Source organism: Dermochelys coriacea, chromosome 8 (genome assembly GCF_009764565.3).
Source record: "Dermochelys coriacea isolate rDerCor1 chromosome 8, rDerCor1.pri.v4, whole genome shotgun sequence".
Classification (NCBI taxonomy): Eukaryota; Metazoa; Chordata; order Testudines; family Dermochelyidae; genus Dermochelys; species Dermochelys coriacea.
In genome coordinates this window covers 53,387,178-53,408,527 of record NC_050075.1, presented here as the reverse complement: position 1 = coordinate 53,408,527, position 21,350 = coordinate 53,387,178, and the positions used below count along the sequence as shown (strand labels likewise).

The 21,350-nt window shown below is 52.3% G+C and overlaps 1 protein-coding gene across 4 annotated transcripts in view; it reads right to left on the bottom strand.

Annotated features, from left to right (window-relative positions):
• Positions 1-1,452: 1,452 nt before the first annotated feature.
• Positions 1,453-21,350, bottom strand: part of KIAA1614 (KIAA1614 ortholog) — a 42,506-nt gene continuing 22,608 nt past the window's right edge. For all 4 annotated transcript variants that reach the window (XM_038414985.2, XM_043491390.1, XM_038414983.2 and 1 more), the window contains 7 exons: positions 20,234-20,377; positions 16,121-17,832; positions 15,140-15,308; positions 9,646-9,913; positions 7,433-7,557; positions 5,526-5,710; positions 1,453-2,732 (listed from right to left, as the gene is read on the bottom strand). In XM_038414985.2, coding sequence (XP_038270913.1) covers positions 2,539-2,732; positions 5,526-5,710; positions 7,433-7,557; positions 9,646-9,913; positions 15,140-15,308; positions 16,121-17,832; positions 20,234-20,377 — 2,797 coding nt within the window. In that variant the 3' untranslated portion in view covers positions 1,453-2,538. The remainder of the gene's footprint in view (positions 2,733-5,525; positions 5,711-7,432; positions 7,558-9,645; positions 9,914-15,139; positions 15,309-16,120; positions 17,833-20,233; positions 20,378-21,350) is intronic.

Below are 21,350 nucleotides of genomic sequence, written 5' to 3'. Positions count from 1 at the left end.
AGCCGGTGGTAACGTGTTTCAGCCATTATCAATCTGGGCCAAGGGTGAACTGCCCTCCTGAAGTGAAAATCATCATGTCCCCTCCCCTCTGCCACAGGGCAAATTGTTAACTGGCAACTGGAATATGCTCCCTGCAGAGAGTGGGGTCGGGAGGGCTGGACGCAGCTGTTCAGTCTGGCAGTGTTGCCTGCTCCCCAGTAACAAGGTTAGTTAAAACCACTAGCAGTGAGGAGGGGCCAAAGTGACCTCCTGGGAGAGCAAAGGCCCAAGAAATGATGGAGAGTGAAGGCCAAGGAACACCTAAGAGAGCCAGGGCATGAGTGTATATCAGACAGAGCATGCTCCCGGTGCAGAGGGTACTGGAGGCAGGGGAGGGAGGGAGGCAGAGATAAGGTTGGAATGAGCAATTTGCTGAGAACTTCCCCTTTTACCAAGTTCTCCGCATTACCAGCAAAAGTCCCTCCCTGTGCATCCTCTTACAAACCTCTCCTTTCCTTGCTTTCCACTACCAGCTCCCTCTCCTGGGCTGGCTCCTCCATCCCTCTGGCCCTGCTTTTAAGCATCATCATGTTAGATTAGGTCACAGTTTACCGACCGTAGCCCTTTCTTCACTCTGGCCACCTTCCCATGTCTCATCCTATGCAGTCCCAGGGACCATATTTTGCTGGTTCTAGTGTCTCAAGCAGAACCGTCACATCCATGCACGACTAGTAATACCGGTAAGGTCCTTGCATGATGTATGTCCCCCATTTGAGCTCAGCAGGCTGGGAGGTCTCCAACTTGCCCCCAACTTGCATTCCCTCTGCACACAGCACATTGAGCTTCCAGATCAGCAGCCTGTCATCTGGCCTTTCTCTAGGACTTGCACCAGCTCAGCCCCAGTTCTGGTAGGACTCTGGTTTCGCGACATTAGCTGTGTCGAGTTGCCAGACTAACCTCTGATAGGGAGCTTACTGCGCAGCACTGAGACACTGCAGGCAAGTCTGCTTGTCCCTAAGCAGACTTACCCCACATCCCCCTTTAAGTGACTTAACCTTCCTGCCGCTCCAGCCCCATAACTGGGTTGCAGCCCTCCCACCCAGACTCAGCCATCCTGTTCTCCCCTTCCCCAAGATCTATGGATCCCAACCTCCCATCCACCCCGTGAAGTCGGGACCCTCCCCAGCTGTGGGATGGCTTTCTTTGACAACTGCCGAGACTGGCTGCTCCTCTCTCCTGCCCATCTCCTTGTCCCTCCCAGCATGCGTATCCCGACCGACACCAACTACCTTCCCCCTCAAAATTTACCTGCATGCCCCTCTTAGGGCACTGGATACCTGGCAGCACTGTACCCCATCAGCAAGCATGGTCCTGATCTGGCCACCCTTGGAGCACTACCTGCAAACACTAATGGGCCTGTTTCCCGTCCCCCACTCACACACCTGCTCCAATAACTCAGGTACAGGGTGTGGAGAGTTTCCATCAGAGATTTTTAATAACTTAAGAGAAACACAATGATGAACATACAGAGGTTTCCAACACTGGTTAAATGAGCCCCTTGCCAGTCTGAACAGGTCCCATCAGCACATCCAACAGGTCCCTGGGCTCTATGTCTCACCCTTTATTTTGCCAGCATGAGTTAGCCCAGGAATGACCTTGGCCTTCATCTCAGGCTGGCACCAAGGAGCCAGTGGAAAAGCTCTGTGGCTCGGTGACATGAGGCAACAGGAGAGGGACTGACTGCACCCGGGGCACAAAGACAGACCTGGCGAGAGGGTGGCGCTGCATGGCAGCTGGGGGCTCTTGCTGCACAGCTGATAGACTGGCACTCAGAGCTGAAGATGCTAGCACTGCCAGGCCCGCACCATGGCAGCCTCTGATGCATACAGTGATCAGGCAGCGCCCCCTCCTGTTTGGCCACTGGGAACAGCAGGGACTGAGCTGGCAGGTCATCAATCCTTCCCGCATTGCAGGCGGTCATTGTGTGGTGGATGAGGGCAGAAAATAAAACCCCCTTCTGCCCCAAGCTGACAAATGTTGGGGAACAAAATATTGCACAGAAAGTCTGGCCCCTGAACGCTACCAAGCATGTCTGGGTGCAGGCCCCCGGCCATTAACACTCACCGCGAGGGAGTCGAGTGGCCCAGGCAAAGCGGCAGCACCTGTTATTTCTCCTGGACTAGCATGCATGAGCTGCTCAGTGCACCAGCCCGCCCAACAGAGACAGACAGAGGCCGTGAAGCAGACATCGCCCTGACAGTCCCTTGGCCTCGGACAGGGATCCGCATTGTCCGTCACAACTTTGCACACGCTCACTACTTAGCACAGAAAGGTCCCAGACACTGTGCTGGCTGCGGCATCAGGTATCTTGCCAGTCACAAAGGCATCTCCTAGCAGCGGGAGTTGGGCTCTGTGCCAAGGACAGGGTCCCCGCAGCGCCCCATTAGGCAGCAGGGGCATCACCCACATGCCGGTCTCGCCTTGTTCAGCGAGACCACTGAACACTGCATAGCATCGTGCTTCCTGGGTGCAACTGAGCAGGACCCTGGTCTCTCCATGCTACCGCCTGGTGGGTCTCTGCTTGAGCACTCGGATGGACAGGGTGTCGGCCCGTAACAGCAGTTCGTTGATGTGGGCCAGGCCAAGCCTGGTGACCTTGGCACCGTCCACCTCCAGGATCTCGTCCCCAACTCCAAGAAGTCCTGCATATAGCTTGGCTGTGCTGGCATCTGCCATCTCCTGGATGTAAATGCCTGCAAAGCAAACAGAGAGCCCACTCAGTGCCCCAGTTACGCAGAGAGGAAGGTGCAGCTTCCTAGGACTAGGATCCCTGCACCAACTCCTTCTTTCAGCTCCTGCTGTTGCTGATTTGGCACATGCAAACAGACCATTGCTTAGGTCACTTTGGCCCAGCTGCTCTTCCTCTGTGAGTATTAGGTACAACTCTCCAGTCTCCATCTTGTCAGAACCAGGCAGATGTTTTCAGGCCAACTCTTCAGAGAGCAGGGGACTCAGGCAAACCTAGAGTTATGCTGGAAGACAGACTGGGAAAGCTCGGCGATCAGACCAGTTAAGAGAACGAAAATTCTCACTGTGGCATTTCACTACGGTGGAGAGCCAAATCAGTGCACACAGGGATATTCTTCAGCTTGTAAGACACTTAGGGCAAGGACTCACTCTTCCTATGTTTGTACATTGGCCAGCACAATGGGGCCCACCTGGGACCTTTGGACAGCACAACAATCAAAAACTATCAGCTCGGCGCACACATTCCCTGCACGTGCAGCTGACACCCACCGCTTCGAATTTCTGACCTTCCTGTTTGCTCCAAGTTTTACAGCGTGCCAGATTGTGAAAGGTCAGGATCTAGAGTGGTCCAAGACCCCACGGTGCACCAAGCCATAGAGGGATCTGGATAGGCTGCAAGTTCACTAAAAACCTTTGGCCCACACTGCTCCAACGGTGAGCGCTTGGAGTCAGAGAGGGGTTCAGTTTTCATGCTTGGTCAACTGATGGCCTCTGAAGCAACACTGCCAATAAGGGTGCCTGCTGAGGCACTGAAATCACACATGTCTATTAGTGATGGTACCACAGCCACCACTCACTGCACATCAGCCGCCAAACCACCCTTTCTCTGTAATTTGGGCTGAATTTGGAAGCAGCGACAAACCTCCACCTCTCATTACCAGCACCAGGCAAGCCTTTGTGTTCATTTCTTAAGGTAGGACAGGGATGCTGAGAGGGACTTAGGCCACAAACCACAGGACCATTACTGGCCATCCATTCCTGCCTGCAGGCCACCTGTTAGCCATTCCTTGCTGCTACACCACAGCAAGCGCAGATATGAGTCCCCAACTGTCCGTATGGGGTGGGGCATCTCCCCTGGGAAATAAACATCAAATGTGCAACACAGTGGGGGAAGCAAGCAGCAAAGCACACGCACAACAGATGGGAAACAGATGGGAAAAGAGAAGGCTGCGCCTGCCAAGAGCTGCAGTGCATTCACCCACAGCATTCACATCCGTGCCAGTCTGTAAGAGGAACTCCGCCATGGTCAGGGGGTTCTGAGCCTGTGAGTCACGACCACCCTGCCAAACAGGAGAGGGGTCCTGGTGTGGAACAGGCTGAGACTCACTGGCCCTCTTTAAAGAACTCTTCAGCCATTGGGTGTACATAAGTCCTTAATAGCCAACTTTCCTTCTCTTCCCCCAGGGGTCTCTGAACGGCTATCCTTGTTCTGAGTCTCAGCTGCGGCAGTGCAGAAGGAGCTACCCCCAGAGCCCAGGATGGTTGGGCTAGAGGCACCCGCCAGGGCTGCTCGCTGGACCCGCTCTGTGTATAAACCGAGGAGTCGGGGCTGCAGAGCTGTCGTGGCAATAAATTCACCAAACGTCTTCGGTGGAACATAGTATCCCAAGTCAAGGTTGGTTAAATCAAACACCAGCCCTCCTCCTGGAGCCCACCTACCTGATGCCAGGAGTCAGATGCACTGCAGCACTGCCAGGAGCCCGGCCGAGAAGAACCCTGGAATGTCTGGAGTCAGTCAGGCCCTGAGCCTTACCCACTTCAGGGGGCTCTTTTCTGTTTGGAATGGGGCGATAAAGGGCTAGCCTGAGGCTGGTGGAGGTCCCAGAGCCCGCTACTGCCTGAGGGCTGCTTTCCAGGATGGCACTCCAGGGCTCCATGGGGATTTGCAGAAACAACTAGCCCCGGACACAGGCACTTTCTCCCATCCCAGCAGAGGAGGTTGAGGATGAGAGATCTAGATGGGGTGTTTTGGGAGCCACTACTGCTGACAAGCTAACAGCCCAGAACTGCCAGGCTGTGTCAGCCCAAGGGACCATCCAGTGCGTGCCCAGTGTTCTACACGGGCCAGCAACAGCTGCTTTGCAGGAAGGTGCAAGACCCCTTGCAGCAGGCTAAGGCAGCTACCTCGACTGCCCTGGGCTGCCATGTCCCAGGGGTGATGCTCACGGGACAGCAGCGGGGTGCTGCTACAGAGGCCCCACTTATGGAATTTGCTCCCACCCAAAACATTCCTAAGCCTGAGACTGGCTGCCCATAGGTCACACTGCTGTCTTTACCCAGGCTCCCCACAGCCAGGGCCAGCGATCCTGAGCACTGAGCTGATGGACTGGCTTCTCTCCACCTCTTGTCCCATAAAGCTGCAGGGGGTCATGATGTCATTGCTCCCCACCCCAGGAATGACAATTGCTCCCATTCCAAGCTGGGTAACATACACAGGCACCGAACATTATCACCTGTGTACGACACATCATAGGAAATGCCCAGCTCCCTTCCAGCAGTAGAGAATTAACGCACACCATTCTCAAAGCTGTGCCGCAGCACAAACAGGGGACCGACCCAAAGGGGAGACAAGCCAGGGTTTTCAGCCTGGCACACACACACCAGGCAGGCAGGGACAAACAGCACTAAGCAGGTGCTGAGAGGGGGGTATTTTTAAGGTCTCAAGAAGCTGCAACAAACCCTAAAAGCTACTCGATGGTGCTCCCATAAAGCCCCACGCAACTATTCACAGCAGGTACCTGTGTCAGGTCGACCATTCCCTGAGGAGACACAGAACCCAAAAGTGCCCTGTGGGGGGCGCTGCAGCTCCAGCTGGCTGGTTCCATCTGGGAAGACTTCTACCACCCGCCCAACTGTTCGCACCAAGTTGGGGGCGCCAATGTCCTCCACGCTGAGGGAACGCCGGGGCAGAGCACCTGCTTTCCTGGAGGGAGAAGGGAATGAGCCAGAGGGAACATTACTGCTGTGTGGAGCAAAGAACCCACCACCCTTGGAGCAAGGAGGTGTAATATCTCAGCTACTGGGAGTAAAGGACTGAGGCCTAGAGCTTCAGACAGATCCTTCATCTTAGGGTCACAGGTTCAAGTCCAGCATGCACTCTAAGGAGCCTGAGGCAAGTGGTTGAATTGTTACTACCTAATAAGGACTTCCCCTTGGATCTCCTGCTTCAAGGCAAAGGAGACCTCAATCTTACCAAGGGCAGTTCAGGGGAGACTCTTGAAAATTAGAAATGGAAGAGACCTGCAGCATTAGATCCTTTAAGCCCATCCCTCAGGAGCCCAGGCGGGGTTGTCTCCCTCTCTGCCCACTGTCTCCAGGCCTTTGTTCAATCCGGTTTCAAATGGTTCCAGCAATGGGGCTCCCATCACTTCCCCATAGGCTAGTGGGTCACGCACTTACAAAGTTTTCCCTGATATTCACCTGGGTTTTCCTTTCCTTCATTTCATCTCATGTCTCTTCATTAGACCCTCCTACCCACAGTGGACCAATCCAATCAGCGCTCACGCTAACAAGCAGCTGCTTCCGAATCAGAGTTCTGCGTCTGCCGTTCTCCACTGCTCCCAGAATGGAGGTTTTAGCAATCTAGGCATGAAGTTTGCAAGGCCTTCCTGGAGCCAGCTCCTCAAGGGTAACTCGCCCTTTGGAGGCAGCTAGGCAGAATTCCAAGCAGGTGCTAGGTCTTTCAGACTGTCTGGAACTAGGGTCCTGTCTGTTCTGCCCAGACATTAAAAATCCAGCAGCACATTTTGCAAGTATAAGAGTCTCCCCCGCTGTGCCTGGCTCAAGCATCCCCCATGCCGTCAGTACTGTGCTGTCTGCCAGCATCCAGCCCAGAGGTGATTGCACCGTGGCGGTGAAGTAATTTCTATGGCATTTAAATGTGCCTTGGGGTTCAAGTGCTGCATCTACCTCTCCTCCCACTCAGAGTATCATATCCCTCTTCAGCCCCCTTTGCTGGCTTCCCCTGCCAGCCCTTTGGCATCACAGTGACAATCTGTCTTCCCGGTCTCCCCTCTGAGGCCCTGCCTGCATCTCCGCTTTCATTTCCCCCTGTTTGTCCCCCCACACCCAATCTCCTAAAGGGTTTCTAGGCCCCTCTTGCTCTTTCCCCGGATGTCACAGTACCCAGTGGAGACTGAGCCCTGGCATGGGCCAGCCAATAGACACTCCTCCCAGCACTCCTGTGTATCACCCTTATTACACTGGCACCTTCTTCGAAGCTGCCTCATGCACCAAAAACTCCTCCCTCAACACATTCAGACCCTCTACAGACAGGCCCAAGCTTGGCTCCTTACCAGAACCTCCCCAAAAAGAACCGCACACAACCCAGTGTACCTGAAATAAAATTATGTCCACACTAGTTTGCAACAGAACTGCTCAGTGTGCAAGGACCTTATCTCACACCAGACTTTGTGCAGCACCAAGCACATAGCCAGAGCTCAATAATCAATTATTTACTACTGCACTGGCATCACCACTAGTAGAATAAACTTGTATTACAGACTAACGTAGAACACTATCACCCAGAGCCAGCTGCAACCTGCATCACAGATCGGTAGCGTAAGTGTTCTCAGAACAATTACACATCAGCAGAGATCTGGAGTGGGGTGAACTGGGAGTGCCCCTGGCCCTCCCACATTCCTACCTGTCAGCTGCTTTGCTTTCCCCTGGCTTGCCCTCCAGGTAAACGCTGGAACGGTCAGACTTGCCCAGGAGAGAATGCAGGTTCTGTACTGAAGAGGCTTTCCTCAGTTGGCAGAAGGGTGACACCTAGTGGGAGAATGAGAGTACTGAAAACCAGAAGTAGTTCTTGGAGAAAATCCAGGCAAAAGTGTCTTTTGCCAGAAGGGGACGCTCAGGGAGCTCCCAAGTGACCAGCATTTTAAACCCCAAATCCTCTTGAACCCTCTGAAAACCATAAATATCAACAGAGGAAGAAAAAAATCCCTGTTTCTTCCATCTCCCCAGCATCGCTGTATTAAGAGAAGTGTTCTAACAGGAGTGTCAGATGTAAGACCTGGGAGATACTTATCCCGCTCTACTTGGCACTGGTGTGGTCTCAACTGGAGTACTGTGTCCAATTCTAGGCACGACACTTCAGGAAAGATGGGGATAAACAGAGTCCAGAGGAGAGCAACAAAAATGATAAAGGTTTAGAAAACCCAACCTCTGGGGAAAGGTTAAAAAACTGGACATGTTTAGTCCTGAGAAAAGACGACTAAGGGTGGGGACCTGATAACAGTCTTCAAATATATTATGGTCTGTTGTACAGAGGACTGTGATCAATTGTTCTCCATGTCCACTGAAGGTAGGACAAGAAGTAATGGGCTTAATCTGCAGCAAGGGAGCTTTAGGTTAGATATTAGGAAAACTTTCTAACTATAAGGACAGTGAAGCTCTGGCATAGGCTTCCAAGGGAGGCCATGGAATCCCCATCATTGGAGCTTTATAAGAACAGGCTGGACAAACACCTGTAAGGGATGGTCTAGGTTTCTTTGGCCCTGCCTCAGTGCAGGGGGCTAGACTAGATGATCTCTTGAGGTCCCTTCCGACCCTACATTTCTATGAATCTATGATCAATGCCTTCCAAAGAAGCACTGGGCTGTCTTGCTTTTATAATCACAAGTAAGCACAGATTTAATGGTGTTTGAAGACAACTCTGACACCTTCCAGGTTAGCTCAGAAACCGTGCACCCCTGAAGGAGTCTGATGAAGCCTGCTTTCATAAAATTCCCTCAGCCACCCTGGACTGCTCAGCGCTTGTTGGGAGCAATGTTACACAGGGCCCCAGTGGGACTGGAGGGGCTTTGGGCCAATTGCTTTAGCAAAGGGACTTCATTTTTGGATCAGTATCTCAACTCCATATAATTAAAGGCTGCAAACAGATTAGTTTATAGACCTCCCACCCAGCTCCAGTGCCCTCCTGGGCCTGGGTCTGTCTGACCCTGAAAAGGCCCAATCAACCAGGACTATGCAGAAAGCGTGACTGAACCCAGCCTGAGTGACCTATGCACGCGCACACGTGCCCTCTGTTGTCTGTTCCCCACCCCCACTACACTCTTCCATCTTCATCTACCTTACTCTGTTACACTTCCCCAGCTCTTCTCGTCCCCTCTGCTATGCCTGCGGCACAGGTTCAGCTGTGCTGACCAGTTTTCTTGTAAGCCTCACTCCGCAGTCTGGCGCACAACACAGTGAAGCAGAGGCAGACTGGCAGGACGTGAACGGACAGGGGTGAGCTTAAGGATGCTAGTGCAACGCGCTCTCAAAGTCAATTCAAGCTGCAGCAATCTGCATACTCTTCAAAGGAAATAACAGAGTATGTCAGACTTAAATAGTACATCTCTGCAGCGTTGTCTAGTGGGTAAAGCACTGAACTAGGACCCAGGAGACCTAGGTTCTATTCCTGGCTCTACCACTGACTGACTGGCTGATCTTGGTTAAGTCCCGTCTCCCCCTGTGCCTCAGTTTCCCCATCTGTAAAATGAGGATAATGATACTGTACTCCTTTGTAAAGTGCTTTGGGATCCAGTGGTGCAGGTTGCTGTAAAACCTAGCAATTATGATGATTTAGCATTGTTCTTCCAAAGATCTCAATGAGCTTCCTCTAGGAAGGAGGGTAAGCGTCCTAACTCCCATTTTACATAAGGGAACATTGAGGCACAGAGAAGTAAAGTGACTTGCCCATGGTCAAAGAGCTGGAAGTCACACCCAGCACAGGATTGTTCCCTACTACGCTATATTCCACAGCGCTCTGTCTAGTCTAAGCCACGCACAGACCCTGTGTTCCGCCTCCATTGTCAAGGGTCTCACAACTGCCAGACCTGCAGCACGTACAGAGTCACGCTTGGGACTCACCAGGCGCAGTGATTGCAGGGAAGGTGCTTTCTTCAAATTAGAGCAGTCAGTGGCATCTGCTGTGGCTTCTGGGGATGGAGCCAGGTTTGGCGCCTCGGGGGGAATTTGATCCATGCTGTAGCACCGGAACCTGCCCAGTTTCTGCTTGGTGCTCTGGCTGAGGGTGCAGAAGAACTTTTTCAGCCCCGATGCAGAAGAGCCCCCTCCTTTCCTGCTCGCTGCAGAGGCTGATGGCTTCTTTGGCTCTGGGTGGGCATCCAGTGGTTTGCTAAAAGACAAGGGGTTTCCATTTCAATAGAGATGTCAGAGGTTGCAGCCAGGCCCAGAGCAAACACTGGATTAGATTCCAATAAGAGAGAACAGCAAGTGGGAGGTCTGTTTTACTAAGAGCATCAACACATCAACTTCAAGTGGCACAGCAGAATCCTGCAGCAAAGACACATGCACACAGGGCCCGGTGGATGTATTTGGTGGCTTGTGTGAAATGACTTGACGGGTCCAGTTCTTAATAAACTGGTGTCCATATTCCCAAAGCCACTGAGTACAAATGGCACCTTCCTGGCCATCTCAGTAGAAAGGCAGAACTTCCTTCTCATGTGGCAGTGCCAGCAAGGCACAGCAGCAAGAAGAAAGCCTACACAGCCACTGTCCATGTGTTCTGACAGGGAAGGACTTTCTCCAGCACTACATTCTCTAAAACCCAAGAAGAGCAGCCGTAGATGTTACCAGTGTTGCAATGTAAAAAATACAGAGTAAAAAGGAAATAAAGTGGCTCCCCTGAGTGACAGTGAATGGAAAAATCCCTTAGCGTGGCTTTGGTGCACAGACTCTAGCTATGAAAACAATGTCAGCCCCTGGTTTCTGCTGGGTGTCTACACAGGGGTGAGAATTATGCATGATCAAAATTAAAAAAAAATGCATGAATGGGCAGAAACCATAAACCACCAGATTCTTCAGTCTCAAACCTGCAGCTTGGGGAACAGAAGTGGAGCACACACAAAATTGCTAGTGAAAAGAAATCCTTGAGGTTTGTGTCAATTCTTTCTCTGGCTTTTAAGCCCTGTAAACTATGCAGTTCCTAAAAACTGGCTGGGGTGGTGGTGGGGAGGTTAACTTAAATGAAAATCAGCTCTGGGAAACCCAGAGGAAAAAAAAACAGGTTTTTTTTAAGAGGCAAGTGTATTTCAAAGTAAACGTTTTAAACTAGACTGTTAACCTGCCATGAGTAAAACATCCAGACTCCCCTCGTGAGAAAGATCACAAGGACTAATGGAGAATATTGTACAATGTAAGAATAAATTACACACAAATAATCTGCATTACAATAACATTATATTAAGGTTGCAAAGTAAAACACTCAAAAATTAGGAATTGGCAAAATGAATGTTGCCTGGGCAACCTTGATTTGGCTCCCTTGTGCACACTTAATTACTCGGTCATATGCTATTTCGTCATGGGGCCCCTGCCTCATTCAGCACACAGGATGGGTGGTGTTAATTTAACTAGCATCTATTCAACATTTTGTTTTAGCCTCACTGTTCAGTGAGTGTCTCCAGGTTGTATTTACTCCACACTATTCAAACCCTGGTCTGAAGACAGAATTAGTAAGTTCCTCGTGGGTTCTCTACAGTGCTCATCACTTCAGTATCAGAGTGCTTTACAGACACTAATTGTTTTTTTTTCCACGACACCCCTGTGAGATGAGGTGGTATTATTCCCATTTTACAGACAGGGGACAGACAGAGAGAGCAAAATGAGGCAGAGAGATTAACGTCAAAGATGTCCACTAATTTTGGGTGCCAAATTTGAGACCCCTAGGACCTGATTTTTCAGAGGACTTGGTGTTATATGGCACTTTGTATGTTCACAACACAACTCCTGTTGACTCCAGATGCAGCTGAGAGATGCAGAGATCTTGACCTTGAAGGGTAAGAGTGTGTGGGGAGTAAGATTGTCTTTGCTTTAGACTAATAAAATAGTCAATGCCACACCCCCCCGCTCCTCCCCACGATTGCCTTTCAGGACTCTTCCCACTCTCCTAGGGGCTGTGGCCAGTGTTCCCGCTAATTTTTTACATTCATGTGCGGAATTAGTTTTGTTATGTGCACCAATATGGAGGTGATGTGTGACATCACCTTCGTATTGGTGCACATAACAAAATTCATGTGGTGGGGCCGAAGGGTTCCGAGTGTGGGAGGGGGCTCAGGGCTGGGGCAGAGGGTTGGGATGTGGGGGGCTGAGGGCTCTGGAGTAGGGCTGGGGATGAGAGGTTTGGGTTGTGGGAGGAGGCTGAGACAGAGGGTTGGGGTACAGGGGTTGGGGTGCAGGCTGCCCTGGGGCTGCGGTGGGAAGAGATGACTCCCTGCAGCCCTCTCTTGAGGCAGCAGCTCTTGGCCAGGGGAGAGGTGCCTCTCCCCAGCCACAGCAGCTCCAGCAGGGCTGGGCTGAGGGAGGGGTTCCTCTCCCCAACAGCTCCGGCGGACCTGGGCCGGGCTGAGGGAAGGGCTCCTCCCCGGGCCGAGGCAGGTCCACGCTGGGGCCAGCAGGGAGAGGCGCCTCTCCCCAGCTATGGCAGCTCTGGTGGGACTGGACTGGGCCGAGGAAGGGGCTCCTCCCCCGGCCGCAGCAGCTCCGCACTAGGGCAGGTGGAGAGGGGCACCTCTCCCCACTGCAGCCCTGAGCCCCTGCACGGGGCTTAATAGGCAGCTGCGCAGCCACACAGCTTAGAGGGAACTTAGACCTATCGGTTGAGGAACACTGAATTCACTTGCCCAGCATCACATAGGAACTCTTTGTCAGAGGCAGGGATAGAATCCAATTCTCCAGGACATTATTCAACTGCCTTAACCATAAGACCATCCTCTCTTCCTCATTCACTACACACCTTCCAACATCACTATACAATTAGGATTCACCCCCAGAAGCAAGTTCATCCTGTGCATTGAACAAGTCAAGGGTCCTGTGGAAACAGTAGCATGGAATCATGTAATTAAAGACTAACATAATGCATGCGCACAAGGGGGCCACATTAAGATTGCTTTAATTCTGGAATTTCTAACTTTTGAGTCCTTGACTTTACAACTTGAACAACATTCTTTTAACATACTTTGTGAGTGTAATTTCCTAGGTTCTAGAAAACAAGCCAAAAAAACAAATTCTATCCCAGAGTCACACAGACACCCTCACAGTTCATCAGCAGGGTTGGAACCTTTAGATTCACATCACAGATCTCTGCCATTTAAACTAACAGAGTAACTGATAGCAGTAGTAGGTTGTCATCCTCTCTGCAGACTAGAGGCAGAGGACGTGCACTTTGCCAGTGGGTTTCACAGATATTTGCTGACATCAGAGCAAATTCCCATCCAGGCTGTGGATGGGAGGGTGCTCTATTTGTCAGACCCTTCTGTTTGACCCCCCATGCTGAACCCCTTCTGCCCCATCCCTTACAGCCTGTCTGTGTTCTGTTCCCCACCCCAGCTCCTGGTCCCAATCCCCTTCTCCTCATAGCTAGTCCCAGTCTCCATTCCTCAGGCTTCTCATCCACGTCCCAGTCTCCTTGCACAGCCTGTCTCAGTTTCCCACTCCCAGCTCCTCAACTTATATGTTTCTCCCCAATCCATTTGGCCTCCAGTCATCCCCCACCCCCATTGCCCTTTGCACTGGGTCCCAGTCTTCCTCCCAGGCTCCTCATCCAAACGCAGTCTCCACAAGTCTGACCCCTCCGCAGCTCCTTGTCCCAGTGTTTCCCCTCTTTGGCTCTTTGCCCAGCCACAGGTAGATCAGAATGATCCCCGTGCTACTGGAGGAGAGAAAAGCCAGGTTTTCAGCGACGTTGAACACGTGCCTCGCACGGTGACTTCCCCTGGAGTTGTGGCTGGTCAGCATCTGGAGGGGAATCCCAGAGTGCAGCCCCCATCACTACAGACCAAGGTCACTGAGTCAGAGGCAGATGGGAATACAACCCATATCTCCTGACACCCTGTCATCAAAGCTCAGCTACAAGCCCCTTAGTGATGACTGTGATGCTGCTGTAGCCATGTTGGTCCCAGGATAATAGACTAGATGATGGTGACATTTCAGTGGGAACTGCTAAGAATACACCTCCCTGCACAAACCACACCCATCATGCATGCCTGATAGCACCTGGATTAACCTGCAAGCAACCCAACACCTGGGTGGGATTACGGTACTATTCACAAAGGTCTGTGGCGGGCCCTGTTGACAGACAGCAATGAATGGAAGCAGTATGGGTACATGCAGGGAGAGGTGGCCTCTCCTATGGGCAGGCAGGTGTATGAGTAAGACTATCACTGTGCTTTAAATTGCCATTGCTACAAGAGACCACCATAGTTTGGCTCCAGTTTCCTACCCCACACCAGGGTGGGCTGTTCAAAGTGTGGAAAGACCCCCAGGTAAATTTCAAACTTTCCCAGGCCTGAAGGAGCAACACTGGCCGTTAAACTAAGTGGCAGAAACTACAGTTTGGGGAGGAGTGGTAGAGAACAAAGAAAAACATTTGGGATGGAAGAAGCTGGGAAGAGCCTTTTGTTAAAGGGCACAAAGAAAAGGGCAAAGACACCACAGTACCAGCACTGGGGGCACTGAAAACCTCTCGATGCTGAACAGAGATCCATTTGGGTCTACAATGAATACCATGACTTGGGATCAGGTACAACTAACCCCTTCATGTCTTCACTGAAGTATTATTTATTTCTAGCATTCTGGGATGTGGACAGGAAGGGGGGAAATGCATGCTGGCTGGGGGGGGGTATTTTGGGCAGTGGCAGCAGCAGCTTTTGCGGGAAGTCACAGTGGAGAACAGGAAGTTTCTGGCCAGCTCTAGGGAGGGCAGGGACACCAGGGAGAGGCTGATAGAGGAGGAGAGATGGGCAGGTAGGTGGATGGGAGAGTAGAAGCAGCAGGGGAAGGTTTAATACTGGCAGGCTGGCTCCCCACCAATTAGCAGCTACAGCTGTGCCAGCCAGCCAGCAAGCCATGCTATCCTGCTAGCAGCAGCTGGGGAAACAAAGAGCCAGGGAAGCAGAAAGGCTGCAGATCTGGAGGATGGAAAGGTTGCTGACCCCCTTTGGTCAAACAGCTGTTCCCAACTCCCTCTGAAGGGGGACCAGGGGATGACAGGCATTTATATATGCACAGCGCCTCGTTACCAGCAGACAGGTCCATCTTAGGCCTGGGAACCTAACTGCTACACCCCTGCATGCTTTGACAACCCCACTGCCAGGCGGAGCTGCCAGTGCATGGGTTGCCAGTCTCTCTCTTCTGTTTGCTATCTCTGTGGTCACAAGCATCACTCTGTATACCAGGCAGAACACAAGCCTGCCCGTAGACCCTGAGGGCCGTTACTTGCTAACTTCTGCAGCCACAGAAGGAGCTGTGCAGGTTACAGATGCAGGAGTCAGCCCAATGCCCAGCCACTCAGAGCCCTTCCACTGATGTGGTTACAGAGCAGGGAGCTTGCTGTATATTTACTCACCTCCCTTCCGTGAACCGCTTTGCTTGCTCTGACCCAGACACTGGCACTTCCCCACTGGGTAATGAACCGGCCTGGGGGGGGTCGGTCTCCTCAGCTGCCAGGGAGAGGGTGATGCCAGCTGAGCAGATGGCACTGGGAGCGGCAGAGGGAGCAGCTGCCGAGGATGGACCTATCATAACAGCAACAGAGTCAGACGAGCACCTATTGGCTGGTTCAGAAACAGGCTTGGACAGGAAGGCGAGTCTGACCGAGTTATTGGAGTCAGCAGGGACGCAGACCTCACTCAGCTGGACCCACTGTACTGTAGGAGCAGGGATAGTTTTCATTACTCTTCCTAGATCCCCATTGAAATGGAGCTGCCAGGACCTCAAGTGACACGTGACACTTTTTAATTTGGGGGATCTAGTCTCTCCCCAGATACCCATTCCCAAAGCCTGTCCTGCCCCGCAGTGGGTGGCTCCCATCTCAGCTGGCTGAGCAGACTCATGCCATGCACCTGGGACTCTCCCTTCATCTGGATGACAGTAACCCCGCTCTGCCCCCTCCAGTTCTTTAACATCTGTCCTGGATTGGGCAGCAACCAGCGCCATTCCCATATTAGCCAGCCTCACCTGGCTGATGGAACACGCCCTCCCCCCCGAGTCTTATCCCCAAGCACATCAAATGTGTGAACCTGGCACCGCAGCCTGATGACCAGCAAGTTCAGGCGTTGATGAGCTGCCAGAGGGAAGGCAAGTTCTACCAGTGAAGAATCTCTGCTCCAAGAGCCCGCTGCTTCCCTTGCTGTAGAGTTCAGATCTTGAGACTGTCTGCAGGAGCACCAGAGCTCGCTCACCTGTCCCGAGAACAGGCAGGGACGTGGCCAGGTCTCCACTCAGACAATGCTTACAAGACCCCAATGGGAAGCCAGCTCAGTGCACGGAGCATAGGCATAACACAGCCATGTCACTATGGAGGCCAGCAGCACTAAGCCCATCTTACCTTTACTCTCTCCCAAGGAAGTAGGTAGTTTCTGGACACTCACGGCCCGCTCTCCATGGCTCAGAGCCAGGCTGGCAGCCTGGCCATCATGCTGACGCTTGGCCCGTGTGTTGTTGCAGTTATTGGTGGACAAGGCCAGGAGTTGGTCCTTGGAAAGCACTTTCGGGCTGTGCTGGCTTTCCTGCTCCTCCACAGACCCACGCTTGCCGGGAGGAGAAGTGGGCCAAGTCACCAGGTCACTGGTCTGGTCCAGGTGCCCAGTTTCATGCCCTGTCAGCCTGTAGCTACCAGTCAGGAAAGCCTTCCTGTAAGGCCCAGGGGAGGAAGCTTTCCCAGTCAGCGGCGGGGCGGGGACCCGAGCCAGCAAGCTGTAGCATGGTGCCCGCTGCTTTGATTGTTGTTGGGAGATGCCTGTTGCCGAGCTGGGTTGGCTTAAGTTGTTGGCTGGCTGAGGGGTGGGGGCAGAGCTTTCCAGTGTGCCTCTTTTGCTTGGGATTGACGGTGCTGATGGCTGACCCTGGGCAGGGAGTGGAGGATGGATGTGCCCCTGCTGGACGGGGCCGAGCACTGCATCACACCAGCCACTGTTCTTTCCAGCCAGCCGAGGTGCAGCTGGGAGTTGGCCACCTTTGGAAAGTGCTTCCACCCCATTGGCTGTTGGCTTGGTTACCTGACCCTCTTTTAGCGCTAGGGTGTCCTGCAAGCTGAAGTTTCTTTCCTCACTGATGTTCTCGCTGATGACAGCCCTGCCAGTATCAAGCACGTTGTCAGAGACCCTGGCCCCTCCACTGCTGCCATTTACCCTGCACTCCTCCTGCCCCACCTTCCGGCCCCTCATGTCCTTCTCCGGAGCACATGTTCCCCTAGGAGCTTGGTGCCCCCCAGGCCAGCGGCCTCTGGCATTCTGGTAACCCTTGGTGTAGGAGCTCCCTGGCCCAGCGTCTTCACTGTCAGTCCTGCAGCTGTCAGACGTGTCGGTGCTGTCTAGAGCTGAGTCTACGTCGTCTATGTATGTGACAGCCCCGATATAAGTCTCCTTGATCCGCTCTGTGTGAATGCGCTGCCGGGAGGGGAGAATCCAGAGGGGAGACCCCCTCGGGCCCAAAGTCCTTCCTCTTGGCTCCCCACTTTCAGTCCCGGTGCTGTCTATTTTGTTTTCCTGAGTTGCACTGTGGCCCTCCGATAGGGGCTTAACAGTCTGATCAGCCCTGACTTCCATGTTCTGATTAGCTGCTGAGCCGCTGAGGTAGGAGCCACAGGCTCTGCACTTCCCCTCTGCACTCAGCACAATGGGCCCAGCCTTCTCAGAGCGCCCCCTGCTGGACAGGTGTGCAGATGTCCCTGCAGCCTGCCCACAGTTCTGCTGCTCCTTGATGGCTTTACTGACCCTGCTCTCCTTGCGGTGGAAGTCCCCGTTGATGTAATCTGAAAGATCTGGCTTGGAGACCAGTGGGCTCTGGCCCAGAGTTAAGAGGACTGAGTCCAAGACCCGCTTCTGACGCAGTTGCAACCTCTCCAAATAGCGAACTTCGGCATCCCGGAGAGACTCGTCCTCAAAGCGCACACGGGATGGAGACAGCCCTCGCTTTCTGGGCTGCCCACAGCTGGATTCCCCACTGGAGGAGTCACTCAGGTTCCCACTGGCCTGGGCCTCCCCATCCCTCAGAGCATAGCTCTTCTTCAGATCCGGAGAAGTGCTCCCGCCGGCATCCCTAATACAGCAACACAAGGACAGAGAGGACGGTTATGGAGTTGCCAGCCAGTCACTCCTCCCCTTTTATTCCTGCAGGGGAGTCCTGCCACTCTAGCATACTCTGGGAAAACAAATGGCTCCACCCTGCGGAATGGACCCTTGTCCATCTGAGTGATTCCAGGCCCCAGGGTCAGGACTCGTGCCTCGCCCAGCCCACCTCCCTTTCCCCAGGAGGCAACTACATCCACCTTAAATCACCCCCTTTGGAACAAGTTTCCCTCCTTTGCTACCAAGAGCCAAGGGGATAAGTCCAGTGCCCATGGTGAAAATCCCACTGAAACCATGACAGAAAATCTTAAGGGACCAATGGGTTAAGGGCTAAAGGCCAATGGGGTGCAAACTCAGTCCAGGTGCTGTTCAGATCAGTAAATCAATCTGTGTTAAGTACAGAGGAGAGCAGGAGCACCAGCACAATATGAACGGATAGGATAGATATGGGGGTGCCCTACGGGCCGGGCTAGGCAGCAATATGCAGGGAACCTGTGTTTGTTTTTATGCCTGGATCTAGACTCTGCTGGCCTAGGGAGGTGTGTGGGGGAGGGGGGCTGGAGCACACTGGGCCCTCAGGAAAGGTAGTCTTGACACATGGCTCAACACTGACCTCTTCAACAGATAAGGGAGCGGTGTGGCCAGGTTCCCTCAGAGGTGACTGGGACAACAGGCCTTGAAGGATTAAGATTATAAAGGAGGAAAGTCGGAGGGTCTTTGGCATGAATTTGGCTTGGGCCATTTCGAACACAACACCCCCACCACTGCCACTCATGAGAGAAGAAAGTGGGGGGAGAGACGCTGAGCTGCCTTGTGTGTCAGGAATCGAGATTTCCTTAGTGATAAGCTGTTACCATACCAGGGGGTTAACTGCCCCCAGAGCTGTCTTTGGGCAGAGTAACAGAATCTGCAGCAGCTGGGGTGGGATTTCACCCAAGATGTGTGTGCAAATAAGAACTGAGCCACACTTATCAATTCACAGATGCCAGTCTGAACTCTAAAGCAGTATCGCTGATCTTCCACTTAAAGCACAGAGAATAAACATGTCATGCCTGGTTAGCCTGCTTTTCCCTTCCCAGCTCCCTTCACTAGCTTAGTCTTGATTCCTATATACAATAGTCTTCAGTGAGCATGAGGGATGCTCCCTCCACCTCATGGTTAAAGTGATTCAATTAACCCCTATTCACTTTCACTCAGGCAGAGGCACGGAGCTGACCAGCAGAATCTCCCAAGCCCACATCACTTGTGAGGGATTGTTAACAGACATACACATGGGTTATCTATAATCAGAGGTGGGTTTGTTGCAGGGTGACTCTCTCTATTGCTATGTATTTATTAGAGCAGGTTAGAAGATTTTGGATAAAACTCTCAAAATACACTATTGATTTCAACAAAGTTTTCAGTAGTAAGGTTTTGCCGGTACAGGGTGGACTCTGCGGTCACCTTAAGAGAGACGTGAATCAAAAACCTAACTTTTCACTCAGAAAACAGACATTTCAACTCCATTTCCATTTTGTGAAAACGTGAAAGGGTTTGTTTGTGTTCTAGTGTGGAACAAAATCAAACAAATTTTGCAAAAAGAAAAGGAGTACTTGTGGCACCTTAGAGACTAACAATTTGAAACCTCACAAGCCAGAACTATCATTCTCCGCAGCTCTTGAGTTTATTTTACTCAAAGGGAGACCTTTCTATATCGTTGGTGAAATAAACTGATCTCAGGGAGCCACGAACTTGCAGTTGGTGCCTCTGTCATCATAAAATGAAACAATGACACTCCATTCAAATCCTCTAGAGCCAACACTAGTGTGTGATCCATTGTGTGTGTCTATCCGGTACGCATGGAGCATGTGTACGGTAAAAGTGTAACAGGCTTCTGCTGTGCATGTTATATTTGTTTATGTGGTGTAGTGGACTACAGCAGTGTCTCTGAACTCTTTTGATACCAGGAACCGGCTTGCTGCCTTCTGAAACTGTGTCAGGGAGATCTCACGGACTGGCGCCAGTCCACAGACTGGTAGGTGAGAAATACTGGGCTACAGAACGCCTACAGTGTGTCTGCATCTACATGAAAGCAGGGGTGCTGGAACAATTTGTATAGTGGGGGTGCTGAGAGCCATTGAACCAAACTGTAAACCCTATATATGATGGAAACTACTTCAAGCTAGAGGTGAGGCAGCACCCCTAGCTCTCTAGTTCCAGCACCTATGCGTGAGAGCGAGGATCACAGTCTGGTTCTATTTCCATACATGCTTAAAAGTGCGAGTGAGGCAGAAAAGCAGAAGAATCCTGCAAGGAGACTGGCAATAGAAACAGGTCTCCCTCCCCCTGGCGTTCCCTGGAGCCGTGATGGACATTTGAGGCATTGCACTCACCGCCTGGCCTGGGGAACAGCAGGAAGGATGTCGTGGCTGGCTCGGAGAGGGCTCGTCCTGGCCTTCATGCGGGCTCTTTGCAGCAGCTGCTTGGCCTGCTCATGCCTGGGGCTCAGCTCAAGCTCCTGAGTGGGAACAAAGGCCCTGCAGCCAGGCCAGTGGGGAGCAAGGCGGGGGGATTAGAAAAAAATAACAAGGATTAGAAGTGATTTAACAGCGACGAGGACGACGTGGCTCTGCCTGGAAAAACAACCCACGGTCCAGCCTCAGACCCACTGCAGGCCTGCAAGCCAGCATTAGAGGGCAGCCTACGCCACCACTAGGAGAAGCCAGGGCTCTCACAAGCCAGGCATGGGCGCCTGCTTCCAAAGACACAGTGATAGACCTGGCCAGAGACAGGAGGAGGAAGGACGGGAGCATTCCCCAAGCAGCCTTACAAGTGGATGCAGCAGCTCTCAGGGGCCTAAGCCAGGTTGAGGCCAAATATCCTGAAAACCTGGACAAGGAGCCCACCTTCAGCCACATTAAATGCACCCTCACGTTTTCCACACCCGCTCAGTTTGACCTTTACTTAAAGGCAAACTTCTACTCAGTGACTGGTTTTTGCTGGTCCCTCTAGTGGCTATTTACCAATGGGCCAGAGCTGAAGAGGGCCTGCTGGTTCACCCATCCCCTCTGCCAGTACGGGGCTGCGACTGCTAAATTCCCAGCTTACATAAGGGGAAGTTAGATTAAAAGAATGTACTCGCAATAGAAGGTTGCAATGCAACACGACTGTTTCTAAGAGTTCAGAACAATTACACACAAGAACGCAAAAGCAGATCCATTAAGCAGGCTGCCCTCCTAGAACAGAGGCACAACCCCCCACATCTTGCTCTAGGCTCGCTGGCTAAGCGGGATCTGGGCCTAGCAGCACATTTTCTACAGAGACCCGTAGTCTGCAAGCAGAAAAGCCCCTGAATTGGAAAGGGACAGTGCGTCATTTTTACACCGCTTTCAATGCGCCACAGCACCCTGCAAAAGGATCTCTTGCATAAGTCACCTTAAATATTTGGAAATAGCAAAGCAGAAGTCCTCCAGGGATAGAGTTGCTGGTATTTCTGCAATTTTGCATGCC